The sequence below is a fragment of the Tyto alba genome, unplaced genomic scaffold, assembly GCF_018691265.1.
Source record: "Tyto alba isolate M040663 unplaced genomic scaffold, T.alba_DEE_v4.0 Super-Scaffold_20000042, whole genome shotgun sequence".
Lineage (NCBI taxonomy): Eukaryota > Metazoa > Chordata > Aves > Strigiformes > Tytonidae > Tyto > Tyto alba.
This window is the reverse complement of record NW_024881293.1, coordinates 3,360,818-3,382,804: the sequence shown is the minus strand read 5'-3', so window position 1 is coordinate 3,382,804 and position 21,987 is coordinate 3,360,818. Positions and strand designations below refer to the sequence as shown.

The 21,987-nt window shown below is 45.2% G+C and overlaps 2 protein-coding genes across 2 annotated transcripts; both read right to left on the bottom strand.

The window, feature by feature from the left end:
• Window positions 1-1,306: 1,306 nt before the first annotated feature.
• LOC116965263 (ventricular natriuretic peptide-like) lies at window positions 1,307-2,487 on the bottom strand. The gene is made up of 3 exons (XM_033007591.2): window positions 2,383-2,487; window positions 1,966-2,260; window positions 1,307-1,575 (listed from the first exon to the last, which is right to left on the bottom strand). The coding sequence occupies exons 1-3, from the start codon at window positions 2,485-2,487 to the stop codon at window positions 1,307-1,309; spliced, it is 669 nt and encodes a 222-aa protein (XP_032863482.1).
• Window positions 2,488-7,918: 5,431 nt separating this feature from the next.
• LOC104362852 (C-type natriuretic peptide 1) lies at window positions 7,919-10,188 on the bottom strand. Its single transcript, XM_009969218.3, has 3 exons — window positions 9,985-10,188; window positions 8,638-8,955; window positions 7,919-8,200 (listed from the first exon to the last, which is right to left on the bottom strand). Exons 1-2 carry the CDS (start codon window positions 10,081-10,083, stop codon window positions 8,650-8,652), a joined length of 405 nt encoding a protein of 134 aa, XP_009967520.2. The 5' UTR covers window positions 10,084-10,188; the 3' UTR covers window positions 7,919-8,200; window positions 8,638-8,649.
• Between the last annotated feature and the right edge of the window lie 11,799 nt (window positions 10,189-21,987).

Here is a 21,987-nt window from a genome sequence, read left to right as displayed (position 1 = left end):
ACCAGTTTTAGAGTTGGGAAGCTGGCACATTCCCCCAGCACCCCAGGGTAGGGGATAGGAGGTGTGGGAACATGAGGCTCCATTAGAAAGCAGCCCTGGTTGCTCAGAGCAGAGGGGGAGAGCACCAAGGGTGCTGCTGGCACCCCTGTGTGTGGATCCTTGTGAGGAGGAGAACGGTACATGGACAGAGCTCAGCTGAGGGTGACGCTGCCCTTTCCCTGGCAGGATAATGAGATGTCCTTGTCTTTCAGCCCTGTAAGGCTAAGGACTGTAAGCCTAGGGACTGGTGTCATGGGGAGGCCCCAGCTGATAGAGCTGCCCTAACTGATGCCCCTACCTGCTGCACATCCTTCCAGTGATGTCTGTTCTCCTATTGCTGTTTTGCAGCTGAAGAATGCTAGAGTGTGAGCTGACTGTAAAGAGCCTTTGTAGTCCTGTTCTGAGGAAGAGGCTGGATTTGGATTCCTTTCACCTCCCAGTGACTAAAGCCTTCAACAAGACTAGCCCATACCCCATGTGAGCTCCCTTTCCTTGCCTTGCGATTTGGTTAGATTACCAAATCCAAGGATTATCAAGGAAATGAAGAGACAAGGTGCAGGAAACAAAAGGGAAATGTAATCACGTCTAGTGCAGGGCACGCAGCACCAAGATCACAGGACAGGCCATACTGCAATTCAGATAGTTAAGTGGTGCCTCACTTTTTCCATGGGGGAGGAAACTTACTTACTTTCATCCCAAACATGGGTTGTTTCGGCTGCTGCTGGGGGTATATTATCTCTGTGATGTGGCTGCCCCTTCCTGTGCTGGACTCTCCAGGCTCAGTGCAGGCAGCACGGGCCCTGCCTTTCTCAGTTCCTTTGGAGCAGGGTGTTTGGCAATGCCTTGAGCCTTTCTGTCTGTTTAGGGCTGCCTGTGCTTCACAGCCTTGTCTTGAGAGGCCGGAGAGGGCTTTGCACAAAACCCGGGTGGAAGAACGAGAGGGTTTTGCTGAAACCGAGTGACATGAACTCGGGAAAAAGCAGTCCTGCGAGCTGGGCTTGGCTGCGCTCCGGGCCCGGGGAGGGGGATGCCGAGCCCCGGGCTGGCGGGGGGAGCCCGGGGGGAGCCCGGCGGGGCCGGCGCTGGGCGACTGGCGTCTGTCCCGGGTCCTGAAGCCTTCGCGGCCCTTCGCCCGCCCCGGCAGCGTTCAGCAGCCGCTGCCGAGGGAATTTTTAAAGCGATGTAGCCCCTCTGTCCTTGGTGGCACCCCATGCCGGCCCGCCGTGCCAAGCCTGGCACTGATACCAGCGGCTTAGCCCGTAGGACACTACCTGGAATTAACCCCAAGCCCAGCGCCCGCCTCCTGGGAGGATTCACAGCTAGCAGCGGTGAAGCTGTTGGGAAAGGCATCCCGGCTCGCCGCCACGGCCCCAGGGCTGGTGTCGGTGCCAGACAGAGCCTCTTCATTGTAGTGTGGAGGGTCACTGCACTGATCACTGTCCTGGAAGGATGCAATCACCTTCCTGCTGCTGCCACCCTCCAGCAAAGGCTTGTCCAGCCTGGGTGGGATGCCCTGGCCAGGGTCGATACTGAGCCCTTAAGGCAGAGAGAGAGGAGCGCTCCGCAGGGGATTTCTGTACCTTCTGACTGTGTGCTACACAGTGACCGAAAAAACACTCACAGAAGGCAATGCAGGCTTTCTACAAAAGTTTATTTTTCTGTACCCCACCCCCATGGAGGCTCCGGGGGGGAGCCTGGCTGGCTGGCTGCTGGACACCAGCACGGAGGCTCAGGAAGCGCTCTGGGAGCTGGTCCTGGCTTCAGCTTCTCCCTCTCCTCCAGAAACCTGGGAGAGAAGGGCAGAGAGCTGCTGGGGGAGCCGCTCGGAGGCTTTCAGCTGGGAACAGCAGCTGCTCTCAGCGGCAGCCCTGGCCTCCCCCGCTTTCCTGCGCCACGGGGAACCACGGGCTCTGACCCAGGACCTACGGATTTTGTACTGGTTGCATCCCAGCCCCGTCTGCGCACCGATCCGCTCCATCCTCATCCCAAAGCAGCCAGAGAAGTGCCTCCGTCTGTAGGAGGAAAGGAGGCTCCTCCACTGGCTCTGCTCCTCCGCCAGCTGGGGAGGGCTGGGTGCAGGGAGAGGGGTGCCTGGCAGGCTGCTCTCCACCCCCGGGAGGTCCCATTCGGAGCCGCCATCCTCAGCCCCGGCCGCCGGCTCGTCTTCCAGGCCTGGTTCCCCTTCCTCCTCCCGGAGCTGTCCCAGCGCCTCCAGGAGGTCCTGGAAAGGGAAGGAGAAGGGAGGAGCCGCAGCGGGGGGAGAGGGAGCCCCGCTCCTGCCCGCTTTTCCCCGGCAGGATGGGTGCAGGTGGCCGCCCCAGCAGCCCTGGCCCACCCTGGTACCTGCAGGGACCGCAGCTCCGCACTGTGCTGGGCACCGGCCACTCCTGCCCATGGCAGGACGAGCAGCAGCAGTGAGGCCCCACAGCAGAGAGACAGGAGCTGCATCCTATCCCAACCCAACCCAGCTCAGTTGGGCACAGTGTCACTGCTTTGCCCATGGATACCTCTCCTTATATCCCCACTCACTGCCCAGAGGGAGCTCAGCTGCCTCCTGCCAGATCCCCACAGGAGCCGGAGTGCTGCACTCTACCCCCCGGCTTTGATAAGGGAACTGGTTATAACTGGCCCCAAAAGTGACCCTCCAGGAGAGGGGGGTCCCCCGAGTGCAGCAACTCCTCCAGAGGGAGTGAACTGCCCTGAGTCATCTCCTCCCCTCCTAGCAGCACTCTTTTTCCTGGTGATTTCCTCCCCCTCCACTCTCCATCACTGTTAGGTAGGAGTTGATGCAGTGAAAGGATCTTGCACTTTCTGCCTGTTTGCTCTGCCTCACATCTGCAGACATGCAGGAGCTGTGAGTGGGCCCAAGCAGGGGGTTGATTTGCTCTCCGAGGGACTGAGGGATGGATCATTTCTCCTCCATGGGGGAGATAAGTGGAGGGAATTGGAAGTCTTCCTCTTGTCTGAAGCAGCTCCCAACAGCTTTTTCTTCTCTGTATACATATTTTTGTGCTATGTGAATAGATCATGTCCCGAGGCTTGGGTTTAAGAGCTTTACCCTCCTTGCAAGTTCATGCAATGCCAATTCTTGACTTTCACTAGTGTTGTCTGCAAATCCTTCCGTCTATAGGTAAGAGGCACTAACCATGTAGCAGCCTAAGTCTGCCTTGAGCAATGGTATAGCTGACCACTTTACTATAAACATTACTTGCTCTTCAGCCATGCCTTGGCTACAGCAGGGAATCAGCCACCACCCTCTCCTCATACCCCACCATCTTTCCCATAAATGATGGTGTGCTCTGTCCCCACAGCTTGGGTTGGAATGAGAAATTCCTACGGCAGAGATGTTCTTTGCAGAAAGCCCAGGGACCTTGCCCCAAAAAACAGATTTTGTAGATCTTTGGATTTATGCTCCCCAGATAAAAGTCTCTGAATTACCAAATTGGCAACTGTAACAGCCAGTCTGTGTGAAACTTTCTCTTATTTTGCCTCAGAGCTTTACAGCAGTTTCCTATTAACTTTCAGTAAAATTGTCAGTGTCTCTCCTGTGCGGGTGGCAAATTTCAACTACAAATGAGTACAACTTCTGCTGATCCCAGGATGCAAATCAAGATGACCCTGTTAGATCCTTACAGAATGAAAACCAGAACCCATGTTATCCAGTGGGTAGAGCAGCAGACAGGGTCCTTTCAATCACTGCCGGGTAATATTAAAGCAATTACAGTAAGTCTTCAGCTTCTGCCCTCCTCATTTGCTTAGCCAGTACACTCATAAATCTCTGTGATTTCACTCGATATGCAGTGATTTCTGCTTGGGCCCTTATTTCAGAGATTGTCCCAAAGCTCAGCAACGCCAAAGAAAGCCTTTCCTCTGGGCTCAGAGGGGTTTGAACCAAGCTGTTGTGGACTTACTACTGCTAGGTGTTGCATGAACAAGCGACAACATACATTATGTTTTTAAATCTTCTTCCCCCATTTTCTTGTCCTTCTATTTCACAAATCTACCTACAGCTGACATAATTTATCTTAGATTGGAAGCAAACTAGCAATATCAGCTGGTGTGGGACAATGATCTCTGCATCCAGCAGTCTTAACAGTTGACAAGTGGTTTTGTTTAAAGCATCAGAGCAAAGAATCTGACAGAAAAATGAGGTGTGGGTTTTGAAAGTATGGTACATGAATGAAGGAAGCTCACATCAGGTGGGAATGTAATGTTGATTCAGAATAAGAAGAGATAGCTAAGGTGAGAATGTGCATCTTCCTCGATTTGTGTGTAGTAAAGAGAGACAGGAGTGGAAAGGGATAAAGCAGTGAGAGTGTATAGGATCTGTGTGATGACCAAGGGAAATAAATACAATTTGGCCCTCTGGCAATAAACTAGGAAGACTTGAGTCTTGGATGAGACCAAATCTAAATTGCTGCCTAACATCACTTATAAACAGGTACCCCAAAAGCAGACACATTTGACAAAGAGATCTGTATGTTTATTTCTCTGTAGAAGTAGTTTTATTGCAGACTTTTCTTCTCAGCAACTTCTGTAATCCTAGTCTATAAATTCATGCACTGCTGCTTAGCACAGATGGAAATGACACAGCCAGAGATGAGCCTCTCCCATCTGACTGGCATGCTAACTTCAAAGGTTAGCTTTGATTATTTAAATGCTAATAGAACTCAGCAAATTACCTAAAGTGCAAGCACACCTGGCTTCCGTCCTCAGGATCTAATTATGGAGCCTTTTAAGTGAAATAAATTTTTCTTCCTTTCTGAAGAGTGTTTTTTAAAATGTTCACACAAAATGCCAGGTGATGGGATAGCACCTCACCAGCCCAGCCTCAGTGGAATTGGAGGTCTTATCTGTTTCTTATTCATCTTTTGTAGGATTCTGTTCATAAGTGCTCACAGCCCAGTCTTCAACCCCCTCTGAAGTCTGTTATTTTATCTGGAAATAATTTCAATGTTAGTGTAGCTGAGTTTGGAAACAGGCTAGGATGTTCAGGAAACAAACTCCAGTTAGCACTTAATCTTCATTGGATTTTCAGTGAAATTTCAGCATCAGGAAGTTTTTACACTTAGGAGAATGTGTGTGCTCCTCAGGTTACTGAGAGCTGGGAGCAGGCTATCAGACTCAGGATTACTAGGAGGAGGCTATAACCTTCCCATTAGCACCAACTGTCACAAAATACTGGCTCTTCATTGTTTGATATCATAATGTGCATGGGCTGTGTGGATTAACCTTTCCACCATATAGATTGCACCTGGACCAGCCCTGAGGCTAGCAGACCTGGAGGGACTCTATTTAAGAAAGCTGGATACTTCCTATTAAGTTCCCATAAGTAAGCATGCCTGCTTCTTCTTAGTGTAAGTTGTTGTGTACTGGGGGAAAAGAAGTGGAAATCTTCTGACTGTATGAAGGTGTGTTAGGTTAGAATTCTGAATCAGAAATCTCTTTGCTCGTGTTTGTATAAGGCAGAGGTCTTTGTATGATGGAAGCTACAGCAAGGCAGAGCATTGTTTGTATGGTTCAACAAGATTCCAGATCTCCATGAGAATTTGCCCATGAATTACTGTGCAGTCTATGGTGTTCTGTCTAGAAAATCTGTTCATGCTGATCAGAGCAAAGCATTAGTTTTAAGAAATGCATAGCCTGTCTATTGATACATAAATTACACTGAAAGCTGATTTATTCTTTAATCCCCCATTCCCCACTTTAATTCTTCACCTGGCTGGTGACTTGCTTCTTTTTCTTGCTGTTTTGATTAGAAATGGCATCACAAAGTATAATAAATTAATTATATGGACTATTCCATTGTTTGAGAGCTTGTACTCAGGGGTGCCTGGGTAAGTGATGAGACTATTCCTTGTCAGCATGTCTATTTATGGCATTTTCATTGTTGCTAAAAAGCTAACTTAGAGTAAGTATCAAATAACATAAGACCTAACAAAAACTGTTAACTAGAGAAACCTTCAGGATCACTTAAAGGGGCCGTTCAGGAAATATTTGGGGGGACTCTTCATCAGGGAATGTAGGGATAGGACAAGGTGTAATGGTTTTAAACTGACAGGAGATTTAGATGAGATCTAAGGAAGAAATTCCTTACTGTGAGTGTGGCGAGGCGCCGGCCCAGGGTGCCCAGAGCAGCTGTGGCTGCCCCCTCCCTGGAAGGGTTCAAGGCCAGGTTGGATGGGGCTGGGAGCACCCTGGGCTGGGGGAAGGGGGCCCTGCCTGGGGCAGGGTGGTTGGAACTAGGTGATCTTTAAGGTCCCTCCCAACCCAAACTGTTCTATGATATGATATATATGTTGTTGAATATGCTGTTTCTGCTCGGGATTTGTGTTGATAGCCTCGTAACTACTGGTTTGTGGAGAGAAAGATTCTGGAGGATGGAATAGCCATAGACAGGTAGAATTAATGGTAATTTCTAAATTTGCAAGAGATATTAAAAGGGCAAAAGATTGCAAGAAAATAGAGAAGCTGTTGCTAACTTGTGCAGGGAGAGACTGTCTTCATTAACAAATCATTCTGTGCTTTCCGGTCGCTGATAGTCAGCTCTTAAATGTTGAAACATAAGTTTATGAGCTTGTTGTACTGATGTCCTTCCTAGAGCAAGTCTGTGGCATCAGGGTGGAAGCTATATATTGAAAATAGCATGAGAGAAACACAAAGCTTTCTCTACTTTGGCTCTGAATAGCTCTCCGGTGGGTCCTGGATCACCTTCATTCTATGGGAATTGTGGTTAGAAGGAGCAGAACCAAGGCATAGTGTTTAAGTGATTGAGGCAGGTCCAGAAACTGGACCTCTAGCTGCTCTGTGCAAACAGGCTTTCTTAGTCAGAGCTGAACTGCCAGAGATTCAGAGCATGTGAAGCCAGAGGGTTTTTGATGAACTTGCTCTGCGTAGATGGTTGTGCTCCATGTTGGAGTTTATGTCCACAGGTCCTGTTAGGAGTAGCCTTATTACCAGAATATTTTCTTCCAGGAGCATCTCTTGTGGGCAAGAAAATGAGAGTACAACTGTGTAGTCCATCTGTTCACTCCAAGCAAAAGGCTGGAAGTGAACAGCTGTGCCCTCATTTGTGACTGTCAGTGTAGATGTTTGTGTGAGCAGCCTTACTGATATCCATGTAGCTGCTTGCAGAGTTCAGCTCTCATCGACATCAGGATAGCACAGTCATGATCTTGGCAAACCAGCCTTCATGCAGAATTCCTTTGGCTCAGAGTGTTTGCCAAGTAGCTGTTCTCTGATTTGTTCATAGTTAGATTCAGTGAATAATTGGTTTGCTTAAAAAATAGAATGGTATCAGATACATTTTTTGTATAATCTTGACTTTTGTTGTTGGAAAAATTATTTTCAGTATCTGGATCTGCCTATAGAAGAGTTGGGTGCCCTTGAACTTTCTTCACAGAAAAAAAATGCTACTCTTTTGGACAAGATTATATTTACTAGTAAGAAACAATCGTTTTCCTCTGTCAGTGGCAGATCCAAATGCAAAGTAACAGCTTTCTGCTGATGTCAGCTAAGACAGCTACCCTTTTAGTTCAAATTGTGATGATCAAAGGCTTGGGGCTTTGTGCCCTGGTTTCTGAGGACTCTTCTATAAAGATGGCTGTGTCAGTCTTATTCCTGTTATATTTATGTTATTTTGATAAAATAAAGGCTTGTTTGATTGTGTGCTCATTCTTCATTTGTTTGGGTTTTTTTCCTTTTTAAGAGCAGCTAAAACATCCTTTCTATTAGTTAGCAGCAGTCTGAAATGCTTCTGAATTCTAGTGGATTGTGTCTAATTGCAAACTGGGGCACTGTTTTAGTTTTAGGAATGATACATGAAAAAATCACAACAAAGGCTTGAAGCAAATTCACCAAATTATGGAAAAGGATTTATTATCAGTGACATAATGAGAAATTAGACTTATTTATTTATACATTTAGTTCACAAACAGTACAATTTTTTTTGTAATTAAATTTCAGATGTTCACAAACTATTACTCTGATACAAATAGACAGTACAGCAGTGGTGTGTTCTATTTGCCAAGTAATTCAGGGGAGAGGTGGGGTGCAATTTGCCCAGTACATGATGTAGTAGATGGATTGGTGGAGCCAATATGAATAAGGGCTCAATATCTTACTGAAAGGCAACAGGTCCTTTGAAACCTCAAAGTCAGTCCTGTCAAGAAAGCAGAGGAATAAGTAAAAGTGGGCAGGATTTCATGCATGGAAATTAACTGATTTCTTACTGTTCTAGGTCCAGGTTCAGCTCCACTGTTCTGCTCAGAGTTTCTTTGGATCGTCACAAGCATCCCCGGGGAACTGGTGAAAACTGCCCTGACCTGGCTTCCCTGACATGATGAAATGCATACAGCTGACTTGAAGAAAGGATTGAAAGCAGGTAAAGCAGAGATACAGCATTCAGAGGTTTTAATTAGGTATCTGAGGACAGTGAATTCTGAGGAGGGTAAAATTAGTAAACTGTGTTTGCGATAGGAGCGTAAAAGTTACTTTAAGGCACCATTTCCCTAAAGCTGAATTAAATCTAATCTTCTGCATATATATATGCAAGTTATACACAAACACATGGATCACCTTCCCCTGGCTTTTTCTTACCATAGTAAGCAGTTAGCATCCCAGTCCACTCAGTGAGCCAATTCTGTCCAGCTTGACACCAAAACAGCCCCTGGAGAGGCCCTTTTTGCTTCTGCCTTGGTATCTACGGGGTAAACTTAGAAGGTCATTGAAGAACCTCTGGACAGCGCTGTCATCCATGGACATGCTCTCAGGCTGGTCCCTGGTGTTTCCAGTCCACTGGAATTCAGTGCCTTGCTGATCAAAGGCACCTGTTGGGATCATGTTGTCTTGCTCATGGTCCCTCTCTTCTGAGACCAGGGGATGCTCCAGGTCCCCATCTAACAGTTTAGACAGACTCTGGAAAAAAAAAGGAAAGGTAGGTGGTAGAGAGGGAGGAGAGGAGAAAAAAGGAGGGGTTCTGGGAACTCTGTCATCATTTCTGTATAAGTTGTGCTCAATGTCAAGTTTGGAGAAACTTATTTTGAACATTTATCAAAAGGTAAAAGTACTGAACTGGTTTCTGAAGCTAATGGTGGTTATCTTTAGTTTCTTCTGGCTCACCAAGCTGCTCTGAGCTAAGACTCTCAAAATGCTCTCTCAAAATGTTCTAAGGCTTTATGTTATTACTGTATTCTATAGTTCTGAGCTGACAAATTGCTAGTTAAGTCTTTTCTGGAGCTGAGAATCTAGGGTATGAGATAAATTGTGAAAGACTATGTCAAGAGTGAATAAGAAAAAATGATTGATACCTTGGAATAATAAGAAAAACAATGCAATGACAGGAGATATGCAAAAATTGGTGCTCGAAGGATTATATATTTCTTTACAGACTGGGAGGAGGTTATTTCATAGTTGGGAATACCAGATCCCTAGTCAGGTAGCTGAAATATGTTTTCCTAGTGACTTGGAATTCCTACACACACACACACACACACGCACACACACACAGGACTGCATTACTGCACTACTGAGCTAAGGAGGAGATCATGCAGGTTTAAACCAGGGGCTTCAGGGAGGAGCATGCAAGTGACCATAGGGCTCTAGATCAGAGTCCTTCCAGAAAAATTCCCTTTACTCCAAAACTTTATTGCTTCACTCAGTCACAGGATGACCCTAAATCTGCAATCCCCAAATTGTCGCTACAGGAAAAAACATTTTCCTCTCAATGCCTCATGTGATCAGAAATAAATGCGGCAATTGATTACTTTAGTTTCCCTCCATTTAATAACTCTCTGTCTGCCTATCTCAGGGTTCCTGTTTTCATGATCTGTTTAAGTGTCTCATATTGCTTTAGCAGGGGTTGGAATAAATGGAGCTAATCTGAAGTGTCTAAGTCCCAAAGAAGCAACAGCTTCTTTCAGTTCTGTTGAGCAGCCAGTCACTTACCTGTAAGCTGGAAATGGGCCTGTCCCTTGCCTGATTTTGACTGACAATAAGCAGCAGAAGGAATCCAGGGCAAAAAAGAAGTTTCAGGTTCATCTTCATGTTTTGTTGTTTGATTCCTCCTCCCCTTGAGTCTCTCCAGTTCAGTGTTGCTCTGTGTCTCCAGCTACCAGCCTTTATATCTTCCTCCAACCCCTCCCAAGTCTACCTTTTGAGTTCCTGCCAGTGCAAGGATTGTTTTGAGGTTCTGATCTGTTTTCATTCTTTCAGGAGGAGGAGGGAGGAAATATTTCTCTTTTCTGATGGCGAATAAAAGGAGCATTTTACATGTAGGCAATGCAGCATCATTCTGTTGCTGTGAATCTGAAGGTCTCTGCAGCCTGCTGTCTTGGTGCCACTTACGTATGTCAGTTTGCTTAGCTCAGTGCTTCTTGGGTTGTCTGCTCAACCTTTCCTTTCCATCCAGAGAAAAACATTTGTGGGAGAAGTATAAAGTGAGACAGGAAGCAAATTGTATCTACTACAGATTCATCTGGTTCTTTTGTCACCATGAAGTACCAAATCAGAGGATCAGGGGTCTCATAAAACACGCTAAGTACTAAGTGTTATTGCATAACACAATAATGTGGCATTAGTAACTTATGAGATGAAAGAGTGTGATTCGGAGAAGAAGGGAAATCTAAGTCCTAAAAATCTGACAAGTAAGTTGCGTTAATTACTGGCCCGAGTGACCGGGAGTGTGGCTGAAACCAGGCTGACACGCACAGAAAGCTTCTATATAGCTTAAGTTGAGGAAGAAATTCCACTTTTTCCTTGGATCCAGCTTAAAACACTTCCTCTATGTGTTCTTTCTCAGCTTATCATACACAATTTGTATTAAAACTGAAATTAGTCTGAAATGAAAAGCAGCTCCAACATTTTACCACATGTACAGTTACACGGACATTAAAAAGCTGCAGGATCAGAATGTGTGTTGGTGGGGTTTTTGGCTGTGAGGTTTTTTTGTGGTTTGTTGCTTTTTTGTTTGTTTATTTGTTTCTTTTTAATGAGTTGAAGCACCAGCTTCAAACAAAAATAATTCAGTGAAATGTTAGAGGGAGCAGAAGAAACTGTATCAGTTCTTAGCAAGGATCTTGAGGGTATTCAAATCACAGCTGTTGGCCAGACCTCCCTCTACTGTAAAAGCACTTGGGAGGTGTGTGGTTGCCCTGATGAAGATGTATATAGATAACGGGTTCTCCAAACCCCCCATTTATTCTAACCCTTTTTTTACTAGGTTCCATACCAAGAAATGACCCTTTTTCTGTTTTGGGGACAGCGGGGAAAAGCAGCAATAAAATCAGTTGTGTGTTTTGTAGGGGCTTGAAATTTGGCCCCACTGAATAATTGAAATGTTCATGAGTATGCAGTAATACATCTTGATCTCTCACTGCATTTCTGCACACATGTGATGCAGAAAGTTAAAGGCCATTAAGCTGGATCTGTATGGAGGAAATGGAACTGAAGGACCATCTGACACCTTTCATCTGGTCTTTGAGGTCTTGTTAATGCTGAAAGCTTGGAAGAAATAATTCTGTGATGTTCCAGTGGGTTTGTTTTCAGTGTCTTTTTTAACATGCATATCAGTTTAAGACATAATTGTTATGTGTTTCTAGAAATTAGTATTCTATGGAGATTGCTTATAAACATCCCTTTATGACAGAAAGGGAGGTCTGATATTATTACATTGTTGGGATTTTTTTTGTTGTTGATGTTGATTAAAACCACATTTGATCTGAGTCTTATTAGAAAATTAAATCATCATTTCAGAGGCTTAAGGTGTGTACTTTGCAGTGTAACAAGACAGTAAGATAAGGCCAGGGCTCATCTTTTCTCTGAAAAAGTCTAGGGTTGTTTTGTTGGTTTGATTGGCTTGTCACAAGTCTGCATACACGTGGATAATAAATCTTCTTGGCCTCAAGATCTCTGAACTTGTTTTGGGGGACTGCTGAATTGTCTTTCTGGTAACTGTTGGAAATATATTCACTAGCACAGTCCTTATCTATAACTATATTAGTAAAATCAAAATAATTGAGGTCAGGAAGGACTTCTGAATGTCTGTGATACAATCTCATGGTAAAAGCAGAGCCAACTTAGATCAAATTGCTCAGTGCCTCGTCAAGTTGAGTTCTGAAAATCTTTGACAATGATTTCCTAATATCTTGTTGCAACTAGGATTGCAGCTGGATGCTGTTCATAAGCAGAACAAAAGGATGTGCCATCTCCCAAAACAATGACACTCAATGAGAGTGTGTTTGAGTGCTGTATATCCTAGACAGTGAGGACAGCTTCAGTCCATCTAGTGAACAGCTGGATGCAAATTTGGTTTAGTGCAGTAAAAAGAAGTAGTCAAACAGAAGGCCATCCAGCAAAAGTCTCTGCATTATGTTCTGGATCTTCTCAGGGCTCAGAGGAGCATTGCAACTCAGTGTCTGAACATTCACAGCAATTTCAGAAATTGCCGTTGGGGTGGTGTGGTTAAGACAGACTTCAACAGCAAACTTCAGTCTGTAAGAAAGAAGTAACACCTGAGGACAGTAGGAAATATCTGGGAGACAAGAAATGGCTTTGTACCCATTACTGAAGTGATTTGAGTGTTCCTTTGTATGGCAAATCCTCCATATAGGGTGGAAGGAAGTATCAAGAAGGCAGCAGGTTGGCATGTGTTGCTCATCTCCAACAGTAAATTGTTTCCTAACATACTGAGAGATTTCTCCTGTACCAGCAGAGATCTTACTTCTTATTAAAAGAGTAGGGTTAGTGCATGTTATTTCTCTGGGATATATCTGCCTGATCTCTACAGGCTGCTGTGAGGAAGCCAAGCTCTGAAGTTGATAGCATGTGGCATGCTTAGTTGGGTACCATTAGAGCGCTGCCGTGGTAACTCATTATCCTCCTCCTTCCTAGCTCAGTGACCCCTTTCAGCCTCCCTCTCCTTCCCAATTGCTCAGGCCAGCATTTCCTGGCTCGGTGCAGCTGGCTGAAAGGGCAGTGACGCTATTGTCAAAGTGAGATCACCAAGTCCTTGATGGAAGCTGGCACCAGAGGCCCATCATTATGAGACATTAACATTTAGCAGTGGTATCCAAACATTTGCCTGGTTGTCCCCCTCCCTTGCCCTCTCCGGAGTGGTCTAGTGGCTGAGCTGAAGGAGGGTTCAGTGCACAGCATCATCGTGAGCCCAGGCTTGGCTGATAATTACCCAGCTGCAGGTGCTCTGCTTGCTCTTCTGGCACTTTATTTCCTTCACCATAGGTTACGTGCTGACAGCAAGGCCCTGTTGCAGACGGGGGTGCAGGGGGATCTGCAGGAGCAGCTCTCACTGCAGAAGAGGGACTTGGCGCAGAGACTGTTGAGCTCACTTACCTGTGTAAAGCTGTTATGCATCCACTGGATCTGCACGAGCACAGTCCAGAGGAGAATTTGGTCCCTGCCTCAGGGATGGCTGGGACTGTGTACTGGGAGGATCTCTGATCTCCTGGTGTCTGTGATAGCCCATCTTGGGGAATAAACCAAACCCTTGCTACCGGGTGACTCAAAAGGAGCTTTACTTGAGGGCTGGTCATCCCACTCTGGCATCCTCTTCCTGTCCAAGACCACCTTCCGTGGGGCTGTAAAGGCCAGTAAGAGGATAGATTCAGTGCTGTCACTGCTCTTCTCTGGGGTCCCAAGAATGCATTTTGCCTTTGCCTCATCTGTTCTGCTCTCACTAATGCTCACTGATCTCTGTGGTAGGGGTGAAGAGGCGATATTTTCCTCTGTAGCCCTTTGGGACAAGAAGGGGGCGTAGGCCACCTGAGGACAAGGAGGGCAGCAGGCTGGCATTTCGTAGCAGGTTGTAGGTGGTTCTGGAGCATTGGGTTTTGATGGCAAAATTTTAATATTAGGTTTGTCAGGCACATTTATCACATTCTGCTGACGCTAATGCAGCCCAGCAGGGAAGCAGCAGTAAGGGAGGGGATGAAAGAGCTGGAGATCGTGCTCAGTGCTAGTCAAATGGCTGTCTTGGTATGCTTCGTGGCTCACTGCTCCTTGCTGGGAGAGGGGTTGGGCCCAATTCTGATCTCTGCTGCAGCAGGGGTGGAAACAAAGAAGCCACATGGGACTTCTGTATCTGGCTTGTAGCAGCCATGATTAGTCTGACTTCTCTCATTATTCCCCAGTGCTGGCACTTGGATGGCATCAGGAGAGAGGTACAACATCCACTGATTCATTGGTGGGTGTTCCTGGCCTCCTTTCAATGATTCATCTCCCAGGGGAGCTCTTTTTTTGTGTGTGAGGGCATTTTTAGGTTAGTGCTGTGTGGTTTGATGCTAAAGATCCCTGACTTTGCTCTGTGCTAGTCTTGCTGGTGTTTGTAACAATTTTGCTGTAAATTTTTTTGATGTTTAGAGGCAAGCTGCTTTTCCCAAGGTACTTTAAGCACACAGAGTCCCGCTGCCTATGGTTCAGCACTCTTCAGCAAATGATATCTTCAGCTCTCAAAGGAAAATGTAGAGAGGGATTGGATCAAGTTATATATGTAAATAATAGTCATAGAGCAGTGTAAAGCAGATGAAATATGAAAACTGCTGGAGAGCTGGTATGAAAAACACAGATGCCTTTTACAGGCTGTAGTACTGGAGAAGATTCTCAGATTAATCATGGCAGGATGGTGGGAAGAAAATAAGGGGTTTGTATTATAGACAAGTGTGAGAAACAAGCAGGGGATGCTAGGCAAATGTTGTAGGATCAGCTGAAACAACATTGATGATTTTTGGAGACCCTAGTAAAATGGATCCTGAAACAAATAGGAGACAAGCAGAGGCGTTCAGAGCAATGGCACAAGACTTCCAGTCAGTGCCTGGTCAGAGGCAGAGGCCTAAAGAAATACTCTGTTCCATAAATCCTCACCTGAAACTATATTTTTGGCTAAGCTTCATCTCTAGCAAGATGAACAGCATCTTGCTGTCCAGTTGTTTTGGAAAGGTGGGAATGCCTACACAGGCAAATTGTAGGTATTCATACTGCAACCAAAAACATGGATTAGATGTGCATGGTTTTAAACCACTTAGGTCTTTTTAGTCCTGTGGCAGCTAGTCTTGCTTCCCCCTGATCTTTAAGTTGGTCCTCAGAAATTCTTAGGCTGATCTTGCACGAAGCTGTTCAGAATCCAAGTCTTTCATTCTCTGTGTTCTGTTAGATACATTTGGTATTTGAACTTAAGTCTAATTGTTCTACATATTATTGCCTTGCTATAGAAAGACTGGACTTTCATTGGGAGCTGGGTCAGGCATCAGTTCATAAAATTGTTTGTATAGCAAAGCATACAGCTGATCAGCAGCTGAAAGCAGAAAGGCTGCTACATAACCTCTGCAGCTCATAATCTCTGACAGGAGGAAGAAAGAGAACCATTCCTGAGCAGCATGGAGATCACATATGCCCAGTCTTTTTGAGCTGAGAGAGATTTCCCCAGCAAAACAAGGTCATTCCTGTGAGATCCTACCTAGCCTCTTTACTTTGGGTTGGCTGCCTTTCTCTTTAATGAGGTGTGTGGTGACCTCTTCTGGTGAATAGAGAATATGCCTCCAAGTTGCGTTAGACCAAGTTCTGGTTAAAAAAACAAACAAACAAACAACAACAAAAAAAAATAAACAAACAAAACCAGAAAACAAGTCAAACACTGAGAGGTTTTGATAAAATGGACCACTTCAGTCTCTTATTCAAGAATATGGTATGTACAGTATGAGAAGGGGCTGAGTGGCTCTTTTGCAGGCTTTAGACTCTAGTAGCCATGTATGTGTGAGGCGTTATGTCTTGGGAAGGCACATGGTATGTGTGTGATACATGGATGCATGTGCATGATATTTGAACATTTGTGTGTACAGCAGAGTCTCAGGTGTTCTGGTGGGTACTAGATGTGTTGATCTGGACTCCTATATTGGATTTTGCAGGATGTAAGTTTCTGTAAGAAGAGATCAGAGTGGGGAGGACATATCTTAAGCATTTTGTCTAGGTTTTTCTTTGCAACCTAGTGCATGCTGGAACAGCTCAGAGCAGTGTCAACAGTGCCCATTGATCTAGAAGGTTTGCTAGCCAAGAAACCAAATAAAGGGGCAAGGGGTCACGCTCTCCCATTGTGCTATTTATTGCTGCATGCCATTTGTCAGTATAGAGCATGCAGAAGGAGAGGCCATTTCTAGAAATGGCTAAACAGCTACAGGAATGAAATGGCATCTGTCCTAGAAGTTGCTGTGGTTGTTTACTTCCCCTCTCTCTCCCCTAATGGAGGGGTGATGAACCTAAGAATAACTTGACTAACTAAAAATGTAGCCATTACATAAAGCCTCTCCTCCACTAAACCTCCTCTGTAGGTTTTCTTCAGCCTGTGAGAGTGGCGCTGTGTATAACCTTAATTTTGTATTCCCAGAGCAGGATCTCAATTGTCTATTAGTTTTGACACATCTCAGACCCGTGGACTTTCCTTGACCGGAGAGTTATGTCAGTACATCCCTGCTTTTTGGGAACAGGGAGGTAAACTATCCCACTTTTTGCTTGTCAGAGAATTCACATGTGTGTTATTCTTCCTTCTGCTAACATTTACAGTCCTCTTCATCAATGCTGCTCATCAGTTCGGGCACAACTGGATACTTGTATGTGCCCACATTTGCGCACTAGGATTAGAAGGCAAATCCTTCATGTCACAGCATTGCAAGCACTTTGTTGTGCCAGAGAGATCATCCTGGAATTCTGCAGTGGATGCACATTAGGCTATGTGTGAACAGAAAAAGAGCTCCTTCCTGCTTTGGGTGGGTGAGCTGCAGCGTGAAGAATGTGCCTCATCCAGAGTTTAGCTAAGCTGCTTTTTCTTAGTAACTCAGTGTAGCTATGGTGACTCTTATCACCCACTGTTCTTGATTTGTCAACCCTTCTTTGTTTTCCCAGAAAATACTCACTGTGTTTGCCAAGCTTCTGGAAATAGCTACATCCTTTTGTGGTGGATGATGGGGCCAGAGAGGCAGGATATTTTAGCTGTTGCTTATCAGCACAGCGAGATGGGCGAGTAGCGTTTCAAAAACTAACACTTCTAAAGCTATGATAAGGTGCTCAGGCTACAGCACTGGAGCCTGTGTTCATGCTTGAGATAAACTCCACTGTCAGTGCCACATTCGCACCTCCCCTGTCACATTAGGCACCCGTGGTCCTGCCTTTCCCACTAGTCACTTGCTACAAAGCCTCAGCACATGGGTATCAGGCCCTGTGCTTTCGTCTACAGAGTCCCTAGGGGCTGCATTGCTCCATGTGCCCTTGTGGTGACATTGAGGTGGCTAGAGGAAGTCCTGTGGGTTGGGATAGGTTTGTCACCAAGGTTTGTCACCCTGAACTTTGGACTCGGCCACTTCCCCTTGGGATGCACTGTCTAGCCATTGCAGTCTGGACAAGAGAAATGGGTGCGCTAGCTATATGTCAGGGCTCATGGTGTGAGTTAGGGGATGTACAGTAGCAGGGCTGCTTCCTCATGTGAATGCAAACACCAGATGTGCTGTCTGAAATGGCAGAGATTGGGGAATGACAGTTAAACGTGCCTATAGATGCTGAGGAAACCAATGATTTAACTCCAAGTTACTTACAGTCCCTCTGTCTGTAAAAGTTAATTTTGAGTGAAATGTTTAGTGGCTATGGGCTGGACAGAGGTATTCTGGAATTACAGGATTTCATTTAATTAATTTACAGGGATGAAAGACAGTTGTGTTAAGCAACTGAAAGCTGCTAGAAAGCAAAAACCCTTGGAGCTGTACCAATGGGCAAAAGAATCATCCCTCTAACCAAAATAGTTTAATCACTGCAAAACCAGAGTTTAAACCTAACCTCAGGATGAGGACAATATGAAGTTCAGATGTTTCCTCCTATATGTAATGTGTCAACTTCTTGTAAAGGCAAGTTGATCATACCCACACTTCCAATGAGCTTATATGGATGGGGAAATGAATGGGATTTTTCAGCAAGCTGGAGAGATCCTCTGTTCACTGATTGGAGAGTTAAGGTTACTACTTCATTTAATATAATTGTCAACCAGACTGAGAATCCATGAGACTTGTCACTGCTGAACAGCTGGATGGGTACAGCTTCAGTTCTCTCTCCCTCTTGGTGTTTCAGTCCGGACCTTGAAGGATTTTCAACCTATATGGGGCTAAATTCTTTACTCTCATAAATGTTACATCTCTACTGACGTAGGGAAGGTTTTGGCTAATTGCACAAATAAATAAAAAAGGGTTACTACTCCATGTGTGCACAGACAGCTTTGTGTGTGCAAGTCAGCAAGTAGCATTTTTACAGACAATTTACTTACGCTCAGTAGAGCAGTCAGGCTTGAGTAGCAGCTGCACGTGGAGGGGTTGTGCAGCACATCTGTGCATGCCTGGTAGGCTATAGGAAATGTTGGATTCACTTTTCTGTCCGTGGTTTAGCTCTGTGGCCTGTTAAAAGGGGGTTCTAGATGTCACCTTTAAGCCTGAACTTTAACACCCTGGTTACATTTTTGTGCCCCACTGCAGTGAACAGGAAGTCCAAGAGTAAGTTTTATCCATATCTGTCTGTACTTGCTGATCTGGGAGCAATTTCTTCTGTGTATCCGCTCACTTGCTCCCCCAAGACTAGTCTCTGCTCTGCTTTGAAAGCTGGATGGGAGAATAGTGAGCAGTAATGGACGGGGAGGTTAAGAATACAGCCACGTGATCTGAGCTGGACACATTACTAGTCCTTTTTACAGGAAATAGTACTTCAGTGCTTTCTGAAATGTGGGAGAACCCTCCAAAGGGTCTTCATTTGAGCACTCAAAACCCATCTTTGAAGAAAACCCATCTAGTGAACAGATGTCTATGCTGTAAACCCTGAACTGTTCAGTTAAAACAAACACACTAGTATGGCTCCTCTTTGCACAGCTGATAGATGCCACAAAACTTCAGAGGCAGAGAATGCTTTGAGAGCCCCTTGCCCACTGGAGATTCTTCACATAACTTCTACATTGTTTGACCAAGAGGATTTGTTTTACCATGTCACCTCCCTGAGGATAACAGCACATATTTTGCCTAGTGTTGAAGTGTGAAGACCATTGTGAGCCATGACATCATATCTCAGGCCAGAGGAGATCAGGAAATGACCAAGGCAGCCTAAAATATTGGCCACGGGAAGAATGAATGGAGGAGAGAAGGGATATGATACAGCAACATTCTTTAGTCCAGATAGGTCAGATGTACCTGACAAGTGTAATAGGACCAGGAGATCTTTCACACTTTAGCACATGATGATATTTTAGTGCAGAGAGATGGCTTGTGAGAGGTAGAGGTGAACTAGGGTGCAAATCCACTAGATGACATGCTAATAAATCAGAGCTGCCCTTGGACAATTAAGTAGGAAAAGGGCCTGAACAGCTAGACTGCTCTGAATCTGACCTTTGTTTAACTTTAGGAGGCTTAAAATGAGTTCTGGGTCCCAGTCTCTAAACACAGCTAGAACAATAATTCCCTCCAGATACATCAAAACTATAAGTGAGGAAAGACACATGTATATATTAAAGGCTATGGCTGTTTTGGGGGGGTGGAAGGGAAGGGGGATGGTAATAGGAGCAAACCATCAAACTACATTTTCTAGAAAATTTAATGGTTTTTGTAAAAAATAAATCACTGTAAGTATTGGTTCATAAACTGAATAGTTTCAAATATTTTTGAACTGATGTAAACCAGAAGGGGATTAGTCAGGGTTTTTTTTTTTTGAAAAAAAAAAAAAAGGATGGGGGATGTTTGTAATGTAAATTAGCTCTGAGGTCTTACTCAGTGGGTTACAAAGCTGAGGGCTTGTTATGGTCCAAGTTTCCCATAGCTGTGAGGCTTATCACTGAAGTCAGAGCCAAGACAAACCTTTGGGCTGGGTCATGTCAGTCTCGTTTTGCCCACAGCACGGGCAGCCTTCATTAAAGTCCACACAGACCTGACTTGCAGACAGATCTCATGCTGTCTTGCTGCTGTTTCTGTAATCACTCTGCTCTCTAAGTTGCTAGAGCACATTTTTCTTTCTGTAGCTCTCTCTCGTTTCCTTGTGTCAAGCATTAAGGGCAGGATGATTTAAACTAACACTTAGCTGCTTTTGGGTCTTTTATTCTGTAATTGTATGGGGGACAGGATTGGACAGTGATTAAAGTATTGCTTTGAGAAGTGGAAATGTAGATCACATCTGTGATCTTGACTGCAGTCTAAGCAACTGTTTGTCTCTGTATTTCCCCCCTGCACGAAGGGTGTATGATGCTCCCCTGTCTCACATGTGTGTTACGAAACTAGGTTGTTGTCTGTGCAGCTTTGCAATCATAGAGGCAAAAATGAATAAGAACTTTTGAAGATACTTAGTAATTGCCTGATAGACCAGAAGGCTTCTACTGGAGGAGAGAGGCTGCATTTAAAACAACTATACCTCCTAACTGTAACACTGTGTGGCTTTCCAGCGCTATTTTTTGCACGTCCCTAATCGTTATACTACTGTACTTTAAACCTCAGAACAGATCCCTACTTGTACAGGTCTGAGAGCTTGATTTGGTACCCCTTAACTTAGCTTCAAAGCAAGTACCTTCATTGAGACAACAAAATGTCCCGTCCCTCCAGGCTGAGCTTGTAGGCCCAGTGCCCACCGATTTGTTCCCTAATGATCCTGCCAGCTTGAGGCTGCTAAGTACAAGCATTGGTGAGCCATGTGTGGAAGGCAGAAAGTTCAGAAAGGCAGGAATGTGTGGAGCAGCAAGGAGAGGGGCATGACAGGAAGAGGAGACTGATATTTCTCTGAAGAGCCCATCACAAATAGTGCAAGAATAACAGTTCTCTGTCACGGCTACAGATTCCCTAATCTGGGAGCATTAAGCGGTGGAGCCTGTCGACACTTCTGCCTCGCGCCCTGCTCTGCACTCAGCCGCCTGCAGATACAGAGTGGCTTGAACAAGTTCCAGTGCTGGCTCTCGGAGCTTCCCAGGACCCCGCAGCCCGGCACCCTTGGGCAGCCAGGTGACATCACTGCCAACAGCCCTGTAGGCGCTTCCTGTGTCACATTCCCAACTGAAGAGCCTCTTGCCAAATCCTTGTCGTTCTACACGGTCTTTTTAGGAACAAATGGTCTAATTTTAGCCTGACTGCCACGAACACCTTCCTGAAATAGACTCTGACTCTCCCCTGCCTTGTGCATGCTCTTAGGAGTTTAAAAACAAAAATCACTAGTCCTTGGGGTCCATGGCTAAGGACTCTGACAGCCTAAATTTGGGCAGTAAGAAATACTGAGCAGTGCAGTGGGGAAACTGATGTCACTGTTAGATCCATACTGAGCTGAGTGAGGACAGGAATGTTCCAGAGGGGCAGAAACTGACGTGATTGCGCATCACAAAGTTGTATAGGTCTGGTCCAATCTGGATGAGTTATTCTATTTTTCAAGGACTTTGCAATAGAAAGAACTACTTGTCTTCTGTACTGGCTGCAGCCAGATACGCATTTAGAAGTATAGTGAATGGACTTACTCAGTGTCCTCTGGGGTTTGCCTAGGACAATGGCTCTAATCACCATTCTTTCTTTTGGGGGACTAACTAGATAAGCACTGGCCTAGGAGTCAATAAACTGGGGTTCTGATCCCGTAGCGAAGTCAGTTTATATCTGCCTGTGCTGCCTGTGAAGGCCATGCACAGACGTGACCTGCTTTGAGCACAAACACACAAGAATTAGGCATTACTGTGAGATGAGGACAAGGAGCACAAACTCCGCAAATTCACTGGTCTTTTTATGCTCCTGCCTTTTGCTGTGTCCGTGAACCTGAATATATGAGCTCTGGTACTGAAGAATCAATGCAAGCCCGAACTGCTGTTTTTAATTAGGGAGACTAAAAAGCTACATCTTTAAAGAACTCTCTAAATAGGAAAGAAAAAAATGTTTTCAGGCAGCTGTTGTCTTTATGTTGCTCTCT

Coding starts and splice junctions, on each gene's coding strand:
- LOC116965263 (XM_033007591.2), bottom strand. CDS start 2,487: ATGCAGCTCCTGTCTCTCTGCTGTGGGGCCTCACTGCTGCTGCTCGTC. Junction 2,261..2,382: donor CGGAGCTGCGGTCCCTGCAG/GTACCAGGGTGG, acceptor TTCCCTTTCCAG/GACCTCCTGGAGGCGCTGGG. Junction 1,576..1,965: donor ATGCAACCAGTACAAAATCC/GTAGGTCCTGGG, acceptor CTCTGCCTTAAG/GGCTCAGTATCGACCCTGGC.
- LOC104362852 (XM_009969218.3), bottom strand. CDS start 10,083: ATGAAGATGAACCTGAAACTTCTTTTTTGCCCTGGATTCCTTCTGCTG. Junction 8,956..9,984: donor GGCCCATTTCCAGCTTACAG/GTAAGTGACTGG, acceptor TTTTTTTTCCAG/AGTCTGTCTAAACTGTTAGA.